General features: G+C 36.4%; 1 protein-coding gene across 2 annotated transcripts in view; it reads left to right on the top strand.

Moving 5' to 3' along the window:
* The window catches only part of ATP10A (ATPase phospholipid transporting 10A (putative)), a 271184-nt gene that overhangs the window by 192012 nt on the left and 57679 nt on the right, over nt 1-21493 (top strand). For both annotated transcript variants that reach the window (XM_027856633.1, XM_027856634.1), the window contains exons 4-7: nt 15847-15953; nt 16200-16331; nt 17784-17917; nt 19215-19467. In XM_027856633.1, coding sequence (XP_027712434.1) covers nt 15847-15953; nt 16200-16331; nt 17784-17917; nt 19215-19467 — 626 coding nt within the window. The remainder of the gene's footprint in view (nt 1-15846; nt 15954-16199; nt 16332-17783; nt 17918-19214; nt 19468-21493) is intronic.

Here is a 21493-nt window from a genome sequence, read left to right on the forward strand (position 1 = left end):
TTAACTGCTGAGACTTCTCACTAATCAAGACATCACTACATTGATCTCGGTAAACCTCACCATAAAAACTACATACAAATTTTCAGGACAGAAATAAGTTTTATAGACAAATAAGATTGTGTCTGTGTTAAGATTGTGTCTGTGCACACCTAAAATGTTGCTAAACCATTGCTAAAGCAAATATAAAATATAGGATATGAATTAAAATGTGATTGGAAAAATCAATGTACTTTTAATACAACAATATTAAGGTATAATTACACTGACATCAGTATCATCATTACAAATACACTGCTTAATTTTATTAAAAATTTTAAAGGTATTTAAAACATGTTATGCCATATTGAAATAGTATTTTCAAAGTTGGCAATTGCAAAAATGAGTTAACTCTTTTTCATCCCCCCCTTCCAAGCATGAGCATGAGTCTGTACACACAAATGCATATATACTTACCCTCAACTTTTTACTGTAGAAAATCCATTCAGAAAAAATAGATGAAATAAAGATTACAGATATGGAGTTCTTAGCTGTACATTAAAACATTTTAAGTTACCATTAGTTAATTGTGTTAACTGACTCCATGTCATAAATTGATTTTTCAAGCTGCAAGCCAATTTTTACATCTCCTCTTCTCTGCCCTGTGGATTGGATGAAAGGTGGTTGGGTTAAATTCATGGGTAGTAAGTAGGTTAGTCCAGTCTTTTTCTAGCCTCTTCCGTCAGCTTCTGCTTAGCATCTGGTTGTTTCCCAATTGAAAACATTTCGTTTTAGAGGAAACAATACACACAATATCTCTAACTTTGAATGCCGTTCTTTTCCCCCCCAAAAATTTGTCTCCTGAATGCTTTGATTCTACTGTTGTTGTTGTCGTCGTCGTCTCTGACTCTTTGTGACCACACTTGGGATTTTTCTTGGCAAAGATACTGGAGTGGTTTCCCATTTCCTTCTCCAGCTCATTTTACAGGTAAGTAAACTGAGGCAAACAGGGTGAAGTGACGTGCCCAGGATCACCCATCTAGTAAGTTTCTGAGGCCAGATTTGAACTCAGGGAGATGATTCTTCCTGACTCCAGGCCCAGCCCTCTACCCACTGTGCCACTCGACTCTCCTGTTATGTGTCATAAAATACAGTAAGACCAATATAATACCCTTTGTGTGCTGAGGAAGCAGATAGTGAGGAGGACTATGGCCTAGGAAATTCAATAGTAGTCCTGCAGCTCTCTTAATAACCATCACAGTGGTGAGAGCCAATGATCAACGTGAAATGAGAGGTGACTGGGTAGCAGTGTCATCACATATATTCTCCCACCACCATATGTGCTTTATAGGCATTCTTTTGCCTGGCTACTTAAATTTCTAGGGCAGTCAGGTGGCGTGGCTGATAAAAGTGCCATCATATCGCACAGAAGTCAGGAAGACTCATCTTCCTGAGTTCAAATTTGGCCTCAGACACTTTCTAGCTGTATGACCCTGGGCAAGTCACTTCATCCTCTTGGCTTCGATTTCCTCATCTGTAAAATGTGCTGGAGAATGAAATAGCAAACCACTCCAGTATCTTTGCCAAGAAAACCCAAATGGGGTCACAAAGAGTTGGACACAACTGCACAACAACCCATTTCTAACATAAAGGTCTTCATCAGAGCTACTGTTCTCCTGCCGAGTCAGCAAAATTATAAATTAACATTGTAATAAGGGCTTTCCCCTCCATGGTAACGTGTTTAATACATCATATTTATTCCATATCGTCTAGTCACACACACACATTTACATATGTGTGTATGTATGTATATATGTATGTATGTATGTGCATATATACCCCAAAAGCAAAAATGTTGGCAGTCTCTTGAAAGACAGGTGTTGCTTTTTGGAGAGCTTCGATATTTTGGTGGAGCTGTGATCTTGTTAATGTGGTCACTTCTTCAACAGTGCTGATCAAAGTCTCTGCATAGCTTTTCATCCCTTTTAACTCTCATCCAAGTCCTCCCATCGATCCCCAAAAAAGAGTCTACCCAGTACCCTCAGACCCTTCTAAGTGAATGCCACTGGAATGCAGAGACTGTCCATTGGTTATCCCCCACTCATGGCATCAGTGGTCCACCTCCTTTTCCAGTTCTATCCTCTTAGTGTCCTTTGCACTACTTTACCAGCAGAACTTTTCCTTAGTAATATAGCACAGCCTACTCACACTCAAAATTTACTGTTTCATTGTCCTTTTGTTCTTCAGTTCACTCCCATCGTATTCCCTGACTCCCAGCCATACAGCATCACCTGGTCACTATTGATAATGAAAAGATGGGTCCCTCTTTCAAGGAGAAGCTTGTGGTCCTTAAAAGCACTCTGCAAGTTATCAAAGGCCATCCAGCCCTCTCTCCTCCTTCTTTTAAATTCTGGATTTAATTCATTGCCTGTAGTGTTTGTCCAAAAAAAAAGTGTGTATTGTGTGTGTGTGTGTGTGTGTGTGTGTGTGTGTGTGTATGTATGATGATAGACTGACTCCATTAGCTGTAAGAAATGGGATCTTGATGTCTGTTCTATTATCCATTTCCAATTTTTTTTTTGGTATCAGCTTGTATAAAAGGTCATATTGGAGTTGTCTCCAACAAAATATGTTGCCATATATATTTTTCTTCTTATTTTTTAGTTCTTTCTCTCAATTGGTATTGATTTTTTATCTCTGTGCTCATATGTCAGTGATATGACTGTATACCTAGCTGATTTGGAAATGACCCCAACATCAGTAATCATGTTTGCTATCTACTAAAATACAATTGGTTTCATGTCTTGGGGGGTGGTGTTATATATGTCCGTGTCCTCCCAACTTTTTGAGCATTAGGCTTCTTTTAGGTCTATAGGCCTTTATCTTCTATAATTTTTTAATGCTTAAATAATGTTTGTCCATATATTTTTTTTCTGATTCCAAGTCCAATATTGTATTTATGACAACAATAGATGAATAAATGAAGTTAAATATGTGCAATACTTTGTAGGCAACAAAGGCTAAATATCATAGGGTCACAGACAGACATCGAAATTACATGATCTCTCCAAGAAATATAGCCTTATAAATCTTTCCTAACATTTTCCTCTTCTTCTCTCCTTCCTCTACTCTTTTATAGCAGAGCATAATGAAACAAGTCCTTGATAAGAAATAAACTGAACCTTGCTTTACTTCTGGATTTATCATGAACTTGTTTTTGACCATGAACAAATTTCTAGATATGTTTTCTAATATAAAAAAGGGGGTTACATTAGATATTGTTGCTGTTCAGCTGTTCAGTCATGTCTGACTCTTCATGACTCTGTGGATCATACTTTATATGGGTTTTTTTTTTTTAATTTATTTTTAGTTTTCAGCATTCACTTCCACAAAATTTTGAGTTCCAAATTTTCTCCCCATCTCTCCCCTTCCCCCACCCCATTGTCCACATATTTTTTGCTTTTATTTTATTGTTCACCATTACTTTGAAAATATCAAGTATTTAAAGTATGTGTTGGTTTAATTTGGAGGCTCTTTTTGAATTCTTCATAATATTTCTCTAATTTTTTTTTATCCTTTGCAACAGATGTTGGCATATAAGCTATAATTATCTTCATTGTGGTCTTTTTGTAAATGCTTACCATGAGCACTGCAACATAAAATGATCACATATTCCCTAAATTTTGTGGCTTGTTTCCTTTAGATACATGAGAAAAGTAACTCTGCCAACACCTTTATTTGCCTCTCCAGATATCCTTTCTTTTAGCTGCAGTTTCCTTTTGTCTTTTGTCTTCATGTATAGTGAGAACTTTAGTCTTGACATGATTCAGTTATTCTAGTGATTTATCTATCTATCTATGTATAACTAGATGTATTTATTTATTGTTTTTTTCCCACTTAATATTTTATTTTTTTCCAATTACATGTAAAGATAGTTTTCAAAATTCATTTTTATATTTGGACTTCCAAATTTTTCTTTCCCTTTCTTTCACCCTACCCAAGATAGTAAGCAATCTGATATAGTTTATACCTGTACAATCATGTTAAATATATTTTCACATTAGTTGTGTTGCTAAAGAAGAATCAGAAAAAAAGGAAAAACCATGAGAAAGAAAAAACAAAACCAAAAATAATGTGAAAATAGTATGCTTTGATCTGCATTCAGACTCCATAGTTCTTTTACTGAATGTGGATAGCATTTTCCATTGTGAGTCCTTTGGAATTGTCTTACATCTTTGTATTGCTGAGAAGAGCTAAGGCTAGCATAGTTGATCATTGCACAGTGTTCTCCTGGTTCTGCTTACTTCATTCAGCATCAGTTCATCTTAGTCTCCATTTTTCTGAAATCTGCCTGCTCAATATTTTTTATAGCACAGTAGTATTCTATTACATTCATATGCCACAACTTGTTCAGCCATTCCCCAATTGATGGGCATCCCTGCAATTCCCAATTCTTGGCTACCACAAAAAGCTGATATAAATATTTTTGTACATGTGATTGTATTTGTGTGAAAAGTATTTTGTAGTTGTGTTTTTTATGATCTTTTTGGGATGCAGACCTAGTAGTGACATTGCTGGATCAAAGGATATGCATGGTTTGATTGCCTTTTGAGCATAGTTCCAAATTGCTCTCTGGAATGGTTAGATCAGTTCACAACTTCAGCAAGCGTGTAGTAGTGTTCTAATTTTCCTCATCTCCAACATTTATCATTTTCCTTATCATATTAGCCAATCTGATAGGTGTGATATAGTACCTGAGAGTTGTTTTTATTTGCAATACTCTAATCAAAAGAGAGCATTTTTATGTGACTATAGATAGCTATAATTTCATCTGAAAATTGCCTATTTATATACTTTAACCATTTATCAATTGGGGAATGACTCGTATTCTTACAAATTTGTTTTTGTTTTGTTTTTTTATATGAGGCAGTTGGGGTTAAGTGACTTGCCCAGAGTCACACAGCTAGTGAGTGTTATGTTTCTGAGGGCAGACTTGAACTCAGGTCTTCCTGACTCCAGGGCTGACACTGTATCCACTGTGCCACCTAGCTGCCCCATTCTTACAAATTTGACTCAGTTCTCTATATATTTGAGAAATGAGGCCTTTATCAGAAACACTGGCTATAAAAATTGTTTCCCAGCCTTCTGCTTTCCTTCTAATCTTGGTTGCATTGGTTTTGTTTATGCAAAACCTTTCTAATTTAATGTAATCAAAATGATCAGTTTTGCATTTCATAGTGTTCTCTTTCTCATTTGGTCATAAATTCTTCCATTCTCCATAGATTTGACGGGTAAAACCATTTCTTGCTCTCCTAATTTGCTTATGGTTTCACCCTTTATGTCTAAATCATGTACCGATTTTGACCTTATCTTAGTACATGATGTGAAATCTTGGTTTGTGCCTAGTTTTTGCTGTACTGTTTTCCAGTTTTTTTCAAGTAGTGAATTCTTAACCCAGAAGCTGGAGTCTTTGGCTTTATCAAAACAGTAAATTACTATAGTCAGTGACTGCTGTGTCTTGTGTACCTAACCTATTCCACTGAGCCACCACTCTGTTTCTTAGCCAGTACCAAATAGTTTTGATGATTGCTGCTCTATAGTATAGTTTTAAATCTGGTACAGTTAGGCCATCTTTCTTTGCGTCTTTTTTTTTTCTATTAATTCCCTTGATATTCTTGACTTTTTGTTCTTCCAGATGAATTTTGTTATTCTTTTTTCTAGCTCTAAAACAAGTTCTTGGTAGTTTGATTTGTTGGCAGTGAATTAGTAAGTTAATTTAGGCAGAATTGTCATTTTTATTATATTGGTTCAGCCAATCCATGGGCAGTTGATATTTTTGCAGTTGTTTAGATCTGACCTTATTATTGTGAAAAGTGTGTTATAGTTGTGTTCATATAGTTCCTGGGTTTGTCTCGACAAGTAGACTCCCAAATATTTTATATTGTCTACATTTATTTTAAATGGAATTTGTCTTTCTGTCTCTTGATGCTGGGCTTTGTTGGTAATACAAAGAAATACTGATTTATGTGGGTTTATTTTACGTTCTGCAACTTTGCTAAATCATTTGCTTAATCATTTCTAGTAATTTTTTAGTTGATTCTCTAGGATTCTCTAAGTATAACCTATTATCTGCAAAGAGTGATAGTTTTGTTTCCTCGTTCTTCAATTTCTTTATTTTCTCTTATTGCTAAAGCTAATATTTCTAGTACAGTATTGGATAACATTGGTGATAATGAGCATCCTTGTTTCATCCCTGATCTTACTGGGAAACTTACAGCTTATCCCTTATCCCTATTACATACAATGCTTGCTGATGGTTCTGGATAGATAGTATTCATCATTTTGAGGAAGACTCCTCTTATTCCTGTGCTCTGTAGTTTTTTTTTTTTAATAAGAATGGGTGCTGTATTTTGTCAAAAGCTTTTTCTGCATCTATTGAGATAATCATATGGTTTCTTTTAGTTTTTTTTTATTGATATCAATTATGCTGATAGTTCCTAATATTGAACCAGCTCCACATTCCTGGTGTAAATCCTACCTGGTCGTAGTGTATTATCCTGGTCATAAATTGCTATAATCTCTTTGCTAATATTTTATTTACAATTTTTGCATCAATATTCATTAGAGAAATTGGTCTATAATTTTCTTTCTCTGTTTTGATTCTTCCTGGTTTAGGTATTAGCACCATATTTGTGTCATAAAAGGAATTTGGTTTAGGACTCCTCCTTTGCCTATTTTCCCAAATAGTTTATATATATTGGAATTAATTGTCTTTCAAAGGTTTAGTAGAATTTGCTCATAAATCCATCTGGCTTTGGAAATTTTGTCTTAGGGAGTTCATTGATGGCTTATTCAATTTCTTTTTTTAAAATGCATTTAAGTATTTCATTTCCTCTTCTGTTAATCTGGGCAATTTATATCTTTGTAAATATTATTTCACTTGGATTGTCTGATTTATTGGCATGCATTTGGGCAAAATGGCTCCTAATTATTGCTTTAATTTCCTCTTCACTGGTGGTGAATTCACCCTTTTTATTTTTGATGCTGGTAATTTAGTTTTCTTTTTTTTAATCAAATTAACCTATGGTTTATCTATTTTACTGGATTTTTTTTTTTCACAAACCACCTCTTAGTTCAATAGTTTTCTTTTAATTTTTTTAATCTGATTTTCAGAATTTCTGATTTGGTATTTAATTGAGGATTTTTAATTTGTTCTTTTTCTAGATTTTTTAGTTGAATGCCCAATTCATTGGTCTGCTCTTTCTCTATTTTATTGATGTAAGCATATTGAGATATAAAATTTCCCCTAAGTACTGCTTTGACTGCATCCCATAAATTTTGGTATATTGTCTGATTATTGTTTTTCTGTTTGATGAAAATATTGTTTCTATGATTTGTTCTTTGACCCATTCATTCTTTAAGATTGGATTATTTAGTTTCAAGTTAATTTTTAATCTATCTTTTTGTGAGTCATTATTACACATAATTTTTATGCATCATGATCTGAAAAGGATCCATTTAATATTTCTTCCTTTCTGCATTTGACTGTGAGGTTTTTGTGCCCTAATACCTGGTCAGTTTTTGTGTAGGTGCCATGTACTGCCAAGAAAAAGGCATGTTCTTTTCTAACCGCATTCAGTTTTCTCCAGAGGTCTATCATATCTAAGTTTTCTAATATTCTGCTTACCTCTTTAACTTCTTTCTTGTTTATTTTGTGGTTAGATTTACATAGTTCTTAGAAGGGGAGGGGAAGGTCCCTCCTGTAACTCACTTAAGTTCCCTTCTAAGAATTTGGATGCTATACCATTTGGTGCATATACATTTATTATTGATATTATTTCATTGTCTATTTTACCTTTTAATAAGATGTAATTTCCTTCCTTATCTCTATTGATAAGATCTATTTTTGCTTTTGCTTTGTCTGGGATCAGGATTGCTATCCCTGCTTTTTTCACTTCAGCTGAAGCATAATAAATTCTGCTCCAACTTTTTACCTTTACTCTGTGTGTATCTCTCTGCTTCAGATGTATTTCTTCTAAACAACATTTTGTAGGATTCTGATTTTTAATCTATTCTGCTATCCACTTCTGTTTTATGGGAGAGTTCATTCCATTCACATTCACAGTTATGATTACTAACTGTGCATTTCCCTCCATCCTATTTTTCCCCATTTATACTTTTCTCTCTCCTTTCACTCTGTCCCTCCTCACCAGTGTTTTGCTCCTTCAATCTGCCCTCCCTTCTATCAGCCCCCCTTTTCTTTCTGCTTTCCCCTCCTACTTCTTTATAGGGTAAGATAAATGTCTGAGTGTGTATGTAATTCCCTCTTTGAGCCAAATCTGACGCCATTAAGGTTCAAACAATGCTCACCCCCCTCTACTGTAATCTTTCCCTGTACTGTAATAGGTTTTTTGTGCCTTTTCCTTTGATGTAATTTACCCTATTCTGCCTCCCCCTTTCTTCTTCTCCCAGTACAATCTCTTTTTCACCCCTCAAATTTTTTTTTATCATCACATCAAAATCAACTTATACTCACACCCTCTGTCTGTGAATACTCCTTCTGCCTTAATAGAGATACATTTCTCAAGAGTTAAAAGAGTCATTTTCCTCTGTAGGGATGTAAACAGTTTAACCTTACTGAATAATGTTTTGAAGATTGAGTTTTCTGTTCAGCTGTGGTCTTTTTGAGATGTCGCCATTTCAATGAATGTCCATCTTTTCCCTTGAAAGATTATGCTCAGTTTTGCTGGGTAGTTGATTCTTGGTTGTTGTCCAAGCTTCTTAGCCTTCCAGAATATTATATTCCAAACCCTCCAATCCTTTAATACAGAAGCTGCTAAGTCCTATGGAATCATGAGTGTGGCTCCTTGATATTTGTTTTTTTTTTTTTCTGGTGACTTGCAGTATTTTCTCCTTGATCTGATAATTCTGGAATTGGCTACAATATTCTTTGGAGTTTTCATTTTAGGATCCCGTTCAGAAGGTGATCAGTGTATTCTATCAATGATTGTTTTACTCTCTGTTTCTAGGATATCAGGGCAGTCAGTTTTCCTTGATAATTTCTGAAAAGATGCTGTCCAGGCTCTTTTTATGATCATGGCTTTCAAGTAGTCCAATAATTTTTAAACTCTCCAGGATCTATTTTCCAGATCAGTTGTTGTTCCAATGAGGTATTTTAAATTTTCTTCTGTTTTTTCAATCTTTTGATTTTGTTTGACTGATTCTTGATGTCTCATGGAGTCATTAGCTTCCCCTTGCCAAATTCTAATTTTTAAGGAATTATTTTCTTCAGTTGGTTTTTGTATCTCCTTTTCCATTTGGCCAATTCTACTTTTTAAGGAATTGTTTTCTTTAGTCAATTTTTGTCCTTTTCCAAGCTATTGATTTTGTCTTGCATGATTCTCATTTTCTTTCCCAATTTTTCTTCCACCTCTCTTATTTCATTTTAAAAATCCTTTGTGAGCTATTCTAAGAAGGCTTTTTTGGGCTTTAGACCAATTCATATTCTCCTTTGAGGCTTCACATGTAGGCATTTTGACATTGTTGTCCTCTTCTGAGTTTGTGTTTTGATCTCTCCTATCTCTATAGTAGCTTTCTATGGTCAGGTCTCTTGTCTTCCCCCTCCCCCCGCTTTTTAGCCTATTTCGTGACTTTTAAAGTTGAACTCTGCTCCTGGGGTACTGGGGCACTGTCCCAACCTTCTTTTGCCAGGGGCTTGAGGCCTGTCACTGGTTTTCTGTGCCTGGACCTCGGGTACTGGTGGCTTGCCCACTATGTTGAGGTGGCCTGGCCTAGTCACACCTGTTGTCCTGGAGATTCTGGGGTTGACAATTTGCCTTCTGCACTGGGGCTGGAGGCCTCATTGTTGGCCTGCTGAGCCAGGAATGAGATTGCCTTGGTTGCCGTTATGTACTGCAGCTAAGAGCCTCCTGTCGGCTTGCCTAGATACTGTCTGCACTGGGCTGCGCTCCCCTTTCACCCAAGTGAGACAGACCTTTCCTGAAATCCTTTTAGGTAATCTTAAGCTAGAAAATTGTTTCACTCCATCTTTTTTAGGTTCTGTTGCTCCAGAATCCATTTAGAAGCTTGATTTAGCATTGTTTCCAAGTTAAACTGGGGAGAGCTCAGGCAGCTTCCTGGCTTTTCTCCGCCATCTTGGCTATGCCCCCAGTGCTCACTAGATGTATTTATGCCCCACTTAATGAGCTTAGGTTATGGATTCCAACTTACCCACACTCCAAAATCCTCTCACGGTGGGCATACCTCAGAAGCTAAGGTATTATAAAAAGAACTGAAAAGTTGTTTGGGGTCAGAACTAATACGAGCATGGCAGGATAGGGCAGGTGCCAGAAGCTTTTCAAGAGTTATAAGAGACAGAGAAGAGGAGAAGTAAAATAAGACATTCAGGTAGAGTCTGCTGGGATCTTGCCCCCAGTCCTTAATTATAAGATCTTAAGGCCTGTGGGAATGTGTCAGTTTATGAAGTGAATGTTAAGACAGAAAAATGTAAAGGCATGAGCCAAGTAGAGAAACTTCCGCCAAGAAAAGGGCTAAGTTAGGAGATAGAGGATAGAACATAAATTGATGTCAGAAAACCGTGAAGAATATGACACTTTCACTTTCTGGCATCACTAAGTAAAGCATGAGAATACCCAGTCCTTGGTTCTTATTGTGAGGATCAGGCTACTGGCTCAGAGTACTTAAAAGTACACTTATTTTTTGTTCACTGAACAGTAAGCTTACGTCTTAGAGTACTAATAGCTAAATTCACATTATAGATAATCCCCAAACTGTGTGATTCTTAACCTCCACTGTCCACTTTTCTGTTACTTTGCTAGTCATTTCAGAAGCAGAAAGGGGCAGCACAGGATGACCATTTTGTATGTTTCTTAATTTCATGGGTTGTCATGGCCAAATAATCAATTACCTAGTTGTTAAGATGGATCTTTTTGCACTTTGGGCTGCTCCTTGGAAAGTAGATGTATTTTGTTGTTGGGACCATAATGAAAACCTTTCCAGCATGTTAGAACATTCCAGGGTTTCAAAGTTTTTGAAAATCCACAGTTATCTCTACACCACTGTGAAGTGTATGGAGGTTGTTATTATAGTAGAGGGCAAAAAAGGCTTAATACTTCTCAAATGGCTTCCATGAGAATTTCATTTACATGTTTAATATGCTTTGTTCTACCAACATGTAATCCTTAAACCAGAGCTTTGGTTGCTGGATCTTTGGTCACCAAACCAAAGGCTCTCTGTAGGAAGTAAGTGCAACAGGAACATTTGACAGCAGTATAGCCTATATCTTTAAACAGAGTTGAACTCTACTTTGCAGTCATTCGTCAGCAATGATGCATGTTTACTGCTGCAAATCCTCACATTTTGGACCTGAAACAAATGAACTATAACATGCACAAGATAGGTTATCAGCAGCAAATATGAAAAAAAGACATAACAATTTCTGAGAAAGAACAGATGGGCTATGACTTTTATTAGTTGAACCGGGCCAATTTTCCAGTGAGCAGAGCATATAAGCCTTTAAAGCTACTGATAGATCTTGCTACTAGACAACTCTGTCACTGAGTTTTATTTTTGAGTATTCCTGAATTTAAAACACACTAGCTTAATTTGAATTGAGTCTTGAAGTCTTAAAATTAATGGAATAAGGTCCTTGGTGCCTTTCATTTTGAATTAAAGATAACTGTAATTGCTTCTAATGTAGCATTCGGCTAACCTTAATACTCCTGCTCTCCCATTTATATCCAGAAGGAAGCAAGTAGTATGCTTTCTTGGGCCACCCTTCCTGGTGGCCCTGGATTTTCCCTCTAAGCATGTAGGGGGCATTGCCATGACTGGCACTTTCCTTTTGCCCAAGGACCAGAAAGACAGCAGAGAGCCTTATGAAAAAACACCTCATTTGTATTTCCTTCTGGTCTCCAGCCCCTCCCCGACTTCTAGCCCCTTTGCCCTTCCTCCTTACCTCTTCCTCCTCCTCCCCACCCCCCCAGTTCAAAGTGCGTCTGTGATGTGCCTGCCATCTAGGCCTTTACATGAGCCATTTATAGCCATATGAACAATCCAGGGTCAAAGATAGATCTCTGAAACATTCTACTAGAGACATCCCTGCAAATTGACATTGACCTGTCTGTGTCTACAATGGCAATTCCTTTAGCCCTTTGGTGGTCAGCCAGTGATGAATCCACCCAGCCATACCATTAGTGAGCCACATTTCTCCATCTTGTCCACAAGGATACAATGAATGAATGCCTTGCTTTAAAAAAAGAAAAAAAAAATTCACTGCATAATTGTCACATGTTATGCCAAGTTTTGACAAAAAGGTGGGATGTGACCATTAAGTGAAACTTTTTTTAAAATAAAAACTGTATAATAAAAAGTAATAAAAATTACTTAAAATCATTTATTACTAAACTGTATCACTGGCAGATGAACTGTACAGTTTAGCTAGTGCAGAAAGATGTAAGTCCTACCATTTCACGTGACTTACTCATGGCAGCTTTGCCTGCTTGCCCACTCTACTTGCGTGTAAGGCTCTTCATTGGGTTGAGTGACAATACCTTTAGTACTGCAGCGCTCTAAACAAACCACACAAGTATGCTTTCAGAAATATATTGACAGTGCGCCTACACTGAGAATTCTAGACTCGTGGCTCACAATACGCAAGTATCCATATAAGGCATATCCATATGCCACTGGTTAATACGTTGCTGCTCTGTTTACCTTTTAAGTTGCATGGTGAACGGAATTAATACCATGCAACAATTACACGATGAAAAGTTTTAAGCCAAGTTTTGGATTAAAAAAAAAGGGGGTGTGTGACAGTTACATGGTGAAATATGGTAATAGGTTCATTATGTCTTAGGCATTACCTTGATCTATCAGTTATATGTGTGTGTGTTTTTCTTTATTTGCCCTATTATTTGAATGCATCTCAGCAAAATCCATAATCCTTATCATAATATGTTGTACTCTGCTTCGTAGTTTATTTGGATGACACTTTTTTTTTTTGGTTAGGTATTTGTACCTTATTTGTAAGTAGTTGAAGAAATGTGACTTAGAAGGTACTTCACATTGATTTTTTTTCTCCCTTTCCATGAGTTGTAAATTTATTTTGCTTGTTATACTTTTTCCTCTTTCTTATTCTTAAAAGAAAAAAGTTTTCTGATTGCATGAGGTTAATGTTTCATCCTGATTGCTTCTCTTGACACTTTTTCAGGAAGCAGTATTTTTCCATGTCTGAATAACAAGTGATATATTAGTCCATACACGAGATATCAATAGACACTGTCTGACTCCAGACTTAATAATGATATTTATGATCATTTCCTCTGGGATTTCCATATTCTACTCTTTATGTAGTTTGGGTTCATTATGCTTATTTTATTGGCAATACAATTTTCTCTTTTGAATCTCATGTTTAGTGATGAAAATATTGCTCACAGTTGCCTAGAATTGTCTGGTTGTGGGTGGAAGGTTGATAATAGAAATTTTGTCAATTTGAAAATCCACGTGAATTTTTAAAGAACCATTGAATGTGCTCAGAATAGACTATGACACAATTTGGAATTGTGTGTTCTAGAAGGTGAATTAGTATTTCATATGTTCTAGAAGGTGAATTATTATTTCAGTCTTAACTTAATTTTTTAACTCCTCAGCACCAACAAAAAGTGCTTTTAGTACCTTGTAGTTGCAAACACAAGTTGTAGTTAAGAGTGACTGAGTCGTCCTTTCCTCTGCTCTGTGTCCAGGTGATGGATGACTTAGGGATACTAATTTATTGCAGGCACAGAAAAAATAAAATTAGTAGAGGGTTTCTGTTCCTTAGGCAGTGGTCTGGCTTCCCTCTCCCACCCCCCTTTTGCAGTTGTGACCTCCTTTCCCTTGTTTCTCAAGCAAGCAAGCCTAGAAAATTATCTCTGCTAGATGAGTCAGTGGGCAGTGCAGTAAAGTGTGAGTCTTAGAGAGAAGATCAAGAACCTATGGTAAGCTCCTCAGAAAGGACGTAGGCAGTGTTTTTCAAAGATACAAAGACAATTGGTACCAAGACAATGAATATTAGGGAAGAGGTGGGTAATTGAGGTGTGGGTGGATGACTATGTGTGCCAATGTATGACATTGTGGGTTGGTGGTAGGAGTTAAGTATAATACGGAGATGAAAGAAAAATGAAGGTCAGATGTGAAGGCAGGGGTTGCTACTTTCAAAATCACTTACCTTTACTGGGAACTATATTTTGACTCTAAATAAAAATAAAATAGACATGGTAAAGAAATCAATAGAATTTACCAATCTTCAAGTTTAAAATAGGGAAAAGGTAAGAAAAATTAAGCTAAAGCCCTGCTTAAGATGTGGAAGACAGTAGCATGTCTCATCAATTATTTTGGGCTAGTCATTTGCCTTCTCTGGGCCTCAGTTGGCCCTATCTGTACAATGTGAGAGTTAAATGGTTAGGCCGTCTCAGAGTCACATTTGAACTCTAGCTTTCTGTGTCTTGTTGACCATTTCCCTATTCTCAATTTTATTTCTGGGACTAGGTCCGTGTTACTTCTTCTGCATATAGTAATAACAATTCCCATTTATAGGATGCTTTAAGGTTTATAGTCTACTTGCCCCACAACTTTTTGGGGTAGGTAGGGCAGGTGTTATTATAGTTCACAAATGAGGAAACTACAGTCCAGAGAAATTTTGTGGTTTATGCATGATCACATAATTAACAAGTATCTGAACCTGAACTCAAACTCAGGCCTGTTGATTCTAGGAGAGCTAGTCTAGCCCTATTTCCACTGCTTCCTGAAGCACCTATGTTTTAGTGTAGCTACAGAACCCTTTCTTGAAAGTTATCTTGAGACCTTGCACTGAAGGGGCCATGATCTCATATACATCTTTCTCATTTATGGTGACAACCCTGAAGAAACCTGATGGCGCTGACTTCCTTTGGGTATGCCCATGTCTCAGACTGGTTCCATTACAACCATAGAATTGAACTTTGCAAAAAACTGCTTGTTCTGGATGACTGGAATACCCCAGAAAGTAAAGGGCTCATTTTATTTTGTGTCAAAAGGGCAAAATGTTAACAGACTTTTGGTGTTAGTAGAAAGATATAATTGAAGCCACCCCATTTGACTCTGTCACCTTGACTAGGTGAGAACACTTTTTGATTGAGTCGGACATTTTTATTTACCGGATTGGTATCAATCAATCAACACAGTTCAACAAGCTGATATCAATGATGGCTGTTATATCTTCTGCCTTATAGAAAAGAAGAATGTTAACATCTAACAATTCAATTCAGCTACTGCTTATCAAGCACCCACGATGCTCATAACAGGTTAGGCTCTAGGAAATACACAAACTTTAAATAAGACATGGTCATGCCTTATGGAATCAACAGCCTGGTAGAGGAATGACACACAAGATAACTCTAGTGCATTGTATTAAATAATGCATACCTATAGTTGCTAAACAGAATTCAATGTTGGGTTCAAGGGAAAAAAGATAATTTCTAACACCCCTACTCCCTGTCCCCCATGAGAAAGAGAATAGGTATCAGGGAAGGATTCTTGGAGAAGGTGATATTTGAGTTGGGCTTTAAAAGTGTTCAGCACTTTTAAAGGAGTTAAGCAGGAAGGAGGAGAGAACATTTCAACCATAGGGAAAGTATTTAAAATGTTATAGCACCGGACCTGCTCTTTCTAGCTTTGTTTAAGCAGTATACCATGCTTTTAAAATACCACCTCTCTCAACTTTGACTTTATTATACCCTCACTGGGCTAGTGGATTTTCTCAGCACATTATTGTCTGAGATGAAGGATGTGGTTTTTACTTGAGCTGACATGCTCCAAACTGTTCTTTGACAGTATACATGAAAATGGGAAAAAAGCTGCACTTTATAAAGAAAATTTATTGCTGCGTGGATGTACCATTAGAAATACAGAAGAGGTAACAGGAATAGTCATCTATGCAGGTAGGAGTTGGCTCTTTTTGTGCTATATTAAAATTAATTCATCAATATTAATTTATTATTAATTTTATTAATTTGTTTAATATTTAATTACTTAATTCAATGTTATTTAATTGAATATACTTGATTTTTAGTTAATATTAATAATATTTAATATAATAATATTAATTTATCAATATTAATTTTGACAGTTACAAAAAGTGCCAAGTTGTTAACAGTCCTTACCAAAATCTCACTATTTAATTATAGGACACGAGACTAAAGCTTTGCTAAACAACAGTGGACCACGTTACAAGCGAAGTAAGCTCGAAAGACAAATGAATATGGATGTCCTTTGGTGTGTCCTTATACTCATAGTCATGTGTCTGTTTTCTGCAATTGGTAAGTCATCTTTCTAGCAACAAATTGAAGCCAAAATTTTTTGAAAACTCAGTGTCCAAAAGTAAAATTTTAATGAAATGTTTTAAATTGACCAAAGAGACCAATATGACCCATTTTTAAAAAATTAGAAAGTTCTGTTATTCATCTAAATCTAATTTCTAAGTGGTATTCTTTTAACTTTTCCCTTCCATGTTTAACGATCAAACAATTTTGCCCTTAATGGTAGAATTATTTAGGTTGTGGATTGGAGTGTTGATAATGGGAATTCTGTCAATCTGGAAATCCATGTCTGTTTTTTTTAATGTGTATTCAGGACAGATTATGGCATGATTAAGAACTCGTGTGAGTTTATATTTCAGCCCTGGTAGGGTTTTTTTTTGTTGTTGTTTTTATCTTCTCAAGGATGGTAACAGGGACCAGACTGGTGATTTTTTAAACTCCCTGATTAAAAAACCTTTCCTCTACCAATGCAAGGCAGCACCTGCTTGCTATTTATAATCTTAGATATCTGCCTGGAGTATTGAGAGGTTAAACAACTTGCCTGGGATTACACAGCCAAAGTATGTCAGAGGTAGGCCTCAAACCCAAGTTTTCCTAGCTTCAAGGCTGACTCTATCTATTACTTGATGGTTCTTTTCCAAAATTTCTTCTCATAACTAAAAAATATACTTATTGTCTGGCAGTCAAATAGTTATATTTAAGTTTGTCTGAGTCACCCTTACTCCCATTATCCGTCCTGGCTTTGGATGAAAATCTCTTGATTAGGAGCTAGAGATGATTCATTCTAAGTAGCACCTGTACTGGAAATCATAGAAATATCTTTAGTGGTATAGAGAACTACATTATAGAAGGAAACCTCCCTTCACTTTGCAGTGAAGGCTAGCAGGTATACAGTGCTATAGCTGTTGCTGTATACATCTTTAGAGCCACTAGCTATGCTTCTGGACAGCGTTACCACCTTGGGAGAGACTTAGCAAGTGAGAGTACCAGTGGCTGGGGAAGCAGAGTAAGTATCTCAAAACAGACTCTGGCTACTGTTATTCAGTGGTTATCATTTAACCAAAAAACACAACGTGCTGAAGTGCATCAGTGTGACACATAATCCCTTCCTTCTAGGAACTTAACATTGTAAGTTGGCAGGTCTCATAGAGAATTCATGTTTTCTTTAGCAATTCAGCAATTTAAGTACCAACAATGGGTGGATAGGGGGAGGGTGGGTATTGGTGCTTCCAGCAATTTAATCTTAACTCCCCATGAGAATCATATATTTTTATCCTTCCTCTTCTAACAAAACAGGCACAGAATGCCAATATGTAATATAACAAAACCAAATTATACTGACCTGATTTAAATGTAGGTAGGCTTAATGTTTTCTTAACACTACGTTTTCGTTTCCACCAAAAATGTTACTTCAGTTGGTTCAGTGACATTCCTCTTCACACCATGTTGCAGGTCATGGACTATGGGTACGACAGTATGGAGACAGGAAGAAACCATTATTTGATGTCCCACAATCGGATGGCAGCTATTTGTCTCCAGTTCTAGCTGCAGTTTATTTATTTTTGACAATGATAATAGTTCTTCAGGTAACAGTCTCAAGTACAACATAATAATTATTCTATTTTCTTTTAAAAATGGAACTCATTCATTGATATGATTTTCCCAAAGACCACCTATAATTGTATGAAGTCAGAAGAATCAAAAAGCACATTTGTTTCAAAAGTTGTCAACTTACAGAAATTTCCTTCTGTAGTCTACATGGATAATCTTGAGGTTAAAGTTTTCTTATTGCTTCTTTGAAAATCTTCATGCTTTGATTTTTTTCTGTTCCCTGTACCTTCTTGCCTGTATTCATAATTATACAAATCCCCTAACGAGAAAGTACAATATATCAGAAAAGCAGGGAGGTTCTTCCTGAGCCTGATAAGAAAAATGAGGCCTTGCTGCATTGCAAATGGCTTGTGGGACCCTGAACGAAAAATACTTCATTGTACCTCTCACAAAAGGGGAACAAAGTTATTGCCTCTTAATTATGTGTTTTAAATACCAGCAAAGAATCATATTTAACATCTCAAATTAGTCTTTTTTTAAAAAAAAAAATATATTCAAGTTGTATCATAGCTCTTGGCTAGTGGTACTGTGGTTGTCCTGTCTACCAATTTGAGTTACCAAGTAAATCTAGTCCACCTAGATTTCAAAACACCACAATATCAATAAATATGAAAGAAGAATTTCTTGGTGCTTGTTTTTTAAATTATCAAGCTGTTGCTGAAAGTATTTTCCTGAAAAAGTACTTTACTTCTGTACATCGTAGCAGTCAGAAAACTAGCCCGTCATTTAACTAGTACATAAAATCAACAACTAAAAAGATTGCTTTTTCTGCAAGATATGGCTCCATTAGTTGCATTTTTCTGTGACTGGAGAAATTTATCATCTGCTGTGAATGTATGTAAAACTTGGGGGTTAGCATGACATTTAAATGCAAGATTTCTTTTGCTTATGCAGAACTCTGACTGTACCATGTGTTTTTTCCCCTCTCTCTCTCTTTCCTTTCCTAGCTTTTCTCAAGTCCAACTTATTACTCGAAAGTGCTTGCTTCTATCCAAGCCATGATTATCACACTTCCAGATATAATAATGGATTTCCGCTCCGCAGTTGCATCATAGGCTTTCCTAGTTTATTACAGTAAACTCTTTGTCAATATTCTAATAACTTTTCAATATTGACTCTAAGCCAACTTATTTAAACTCTTGAAGGTACAGTATGGTCCATACTTATTTATGGTTTTTTAGTGTTTTGTAAAGTTGAATAGATTAGATCAATTCAACATCCTATATATCTACTCTTTCCAACTCATTCATGTATTTTGTTTCTCTCTTTTAGGTTCTAATCCCGATTTCTTTATATGTTTCCATTGAAATTGTCAAAATATGTCAGGTCTTTTTTATTCACCAAGATAAAGAACTATATGATGAAGAAACAGACTCCAAACTACAGTGTCGAGCCCTGAATATCACAGAAGATTTAGGACAGATACAGTATATTTTCTCTGATAAAACTGGCACTCTCACTGAAAACAAGATGGTTTTCCGAAGATGCACTGTTTCTGGCATAGAATACTCACATGATGCTAATGGTGAGCTATGGTTTGCCATGTTGTTCAATGATTGTGTTTTACTTTTGTCCTAATGTTCAAGGCGATGCTGAACAGGGAACCAGTTGTAAAGCCTAAAATTGGATATAAACCACAATCTTAAGTAATTTCTGACTTATAACTAAGGATGATGTGTGTAAGAGAGCTGAATTTTTAACAACTCCCCAACCCAGAAAGTCTAAAATACAGCTGTGTATGATTCTTTTCATGATTGTGGAGACTTTGTTTAAAACTTAACAAATCATAGAATTTTGTTTTCACTTTTAAGTTAAGCAGACTCTGCCTCCCAACCCTTTCCTCCCTTTCTTTTGGAGTTTTATTCATGTCTGATCACATCAGTGAAACCATCAGCTTTTTGAGCCATGTGTAGAACTGAAAGTCTCCACCTTGCAAGGTGAGAATGTTGTGATAGGAATTTCAGTGCTATGTACTATGGTAGGTCAGCCAGATATTGGGAGAAACAGTCAGCACTTCTAAATAATTAACCATCTTCATCTACCACGGGACAAGTTTTCCTTCTTGTAACAGCATCAAAGAACATCAAAGAAATCATCTTGTTAAAAACAAAATGAACACAGACAGGGATAAAGTATATTGATCACAATGGAGAGTTGCTCTTGGGAAAGATTTAACGGAAAGAATCTATTTCAGATGTCAAGTTTTGCATGGTCAAATGATGTATCTTTTGTGATTTGAAAAAAAAAATCAGATTCTCCCAAGCAAGCTGGCCAATCCTTACAAGTGAAATGAAAGTCTTATAGCTAAAGAGGGCAAGAAATGAAAAGTACAAGTGACTTCAAAGTGAATCAAGAGGCCGCATCTAAAGACACTGTGTCTCATGGTGGAGCTTTATTTCGAATGACTGATTAGTAAGGGATTGAGAAGAAGTGACTAGGAAATCATACTTGGCATGGGACGTATACCCACTCTCCCTTTCATGAAAGACTGCACTGGCTATGCGGGGAGGATAAAAGAAAGACCTTATGATTGGCCTTTGTGACAAGGCAGTAGTACCTGTTGCAGGTTCTCTTTCAACAAGGCTATTAATAGTCATTCATTCAAAAAATATTTATGAAACACCTACTATGTTCTGGGTACTGGGGATAGAGGTAGAGATGAGGACAGAAGGCATTCAAAGTATAGGGGAAAGGGAGAATGGGTTCACAAAGGCATAGAGGTGGGAGAGGGGATGTCTTGTACAGAAACAGCAAATAGAATGGTTTGTCTGGAATAGAGCATTTATGAGAAGAGAGTAATATATTATCAGGATGAAAAGACAGCCTGGAGCTAAATTGGGAAGGTCTTTAACTGCCAAGCAGAGGAATCAATATTTTGTACTAAAGATACTGGGGAGTCAGAGAACCAACTCAAGCAGAGGAGTAATATGGTCAGACTTACGTTATTTTGGCAGGTATTTGGAGATAAGACTTTAGAGGGGGGAGATGAGAAAGATGCAGGTGGACCAGTTAAAGAGGTCATTGCCATAATTCAAACAAGAGGTAATGAGCAGAAGTAAGGGGGTGCATCATGAGCTTGGACAGACTTTGGGAGATAATGGAGAATAGAAGGGCTTGGCATACCCAGGGGGTCATGGAGAGTCAGATACGACGGAAAATAACTCAGCAACAAAAAAATTATTATAAATTGTAGAATATTTTCCAGTCTTCATTGGTAGATGGAGTCCCTTCATTGGGAGTTTCCTACACTGTTAAAATCGCAGATTTGGACCCCACTCCCCTCAGAATCACAATCTGTATTTTCCAAATGTCAGTAATTTGCAACTACTGAGAACCTCCACAAATTCTGTACATCTCTCTGAAATTAATTAAATTTGCTGGACATGTTCTTTTCTAGGAAATTCATCAATGATAAGTAGAGAACAGAGGGTAACTTCACATGAATTGTGCAATTATATTTCCATTAGTGCATTTGATTGTATGGCGTGGAAGTGACCTGGGGTTTCTGAATACTATGTCAATAGAACATCAGCTCTGATAGGGCTTGCAAA

This window comes from Vombatus ursinus, unplaced genomic scaffold (assembly GCF_900497805.2).
Source record: "Vombatus ursinus unplaced genomic scaffold, bare-nosed wombat genome assembly UNPS02011591.1, whole genome shotgun sequence".
Taxonomy (NCBI): domain Eukaryota; kingdom Metazoa; phylum Chordata; class Mammalia; order Diprotodontia; family Vombatidae; genus Vombatus; species Vombatus ursinus.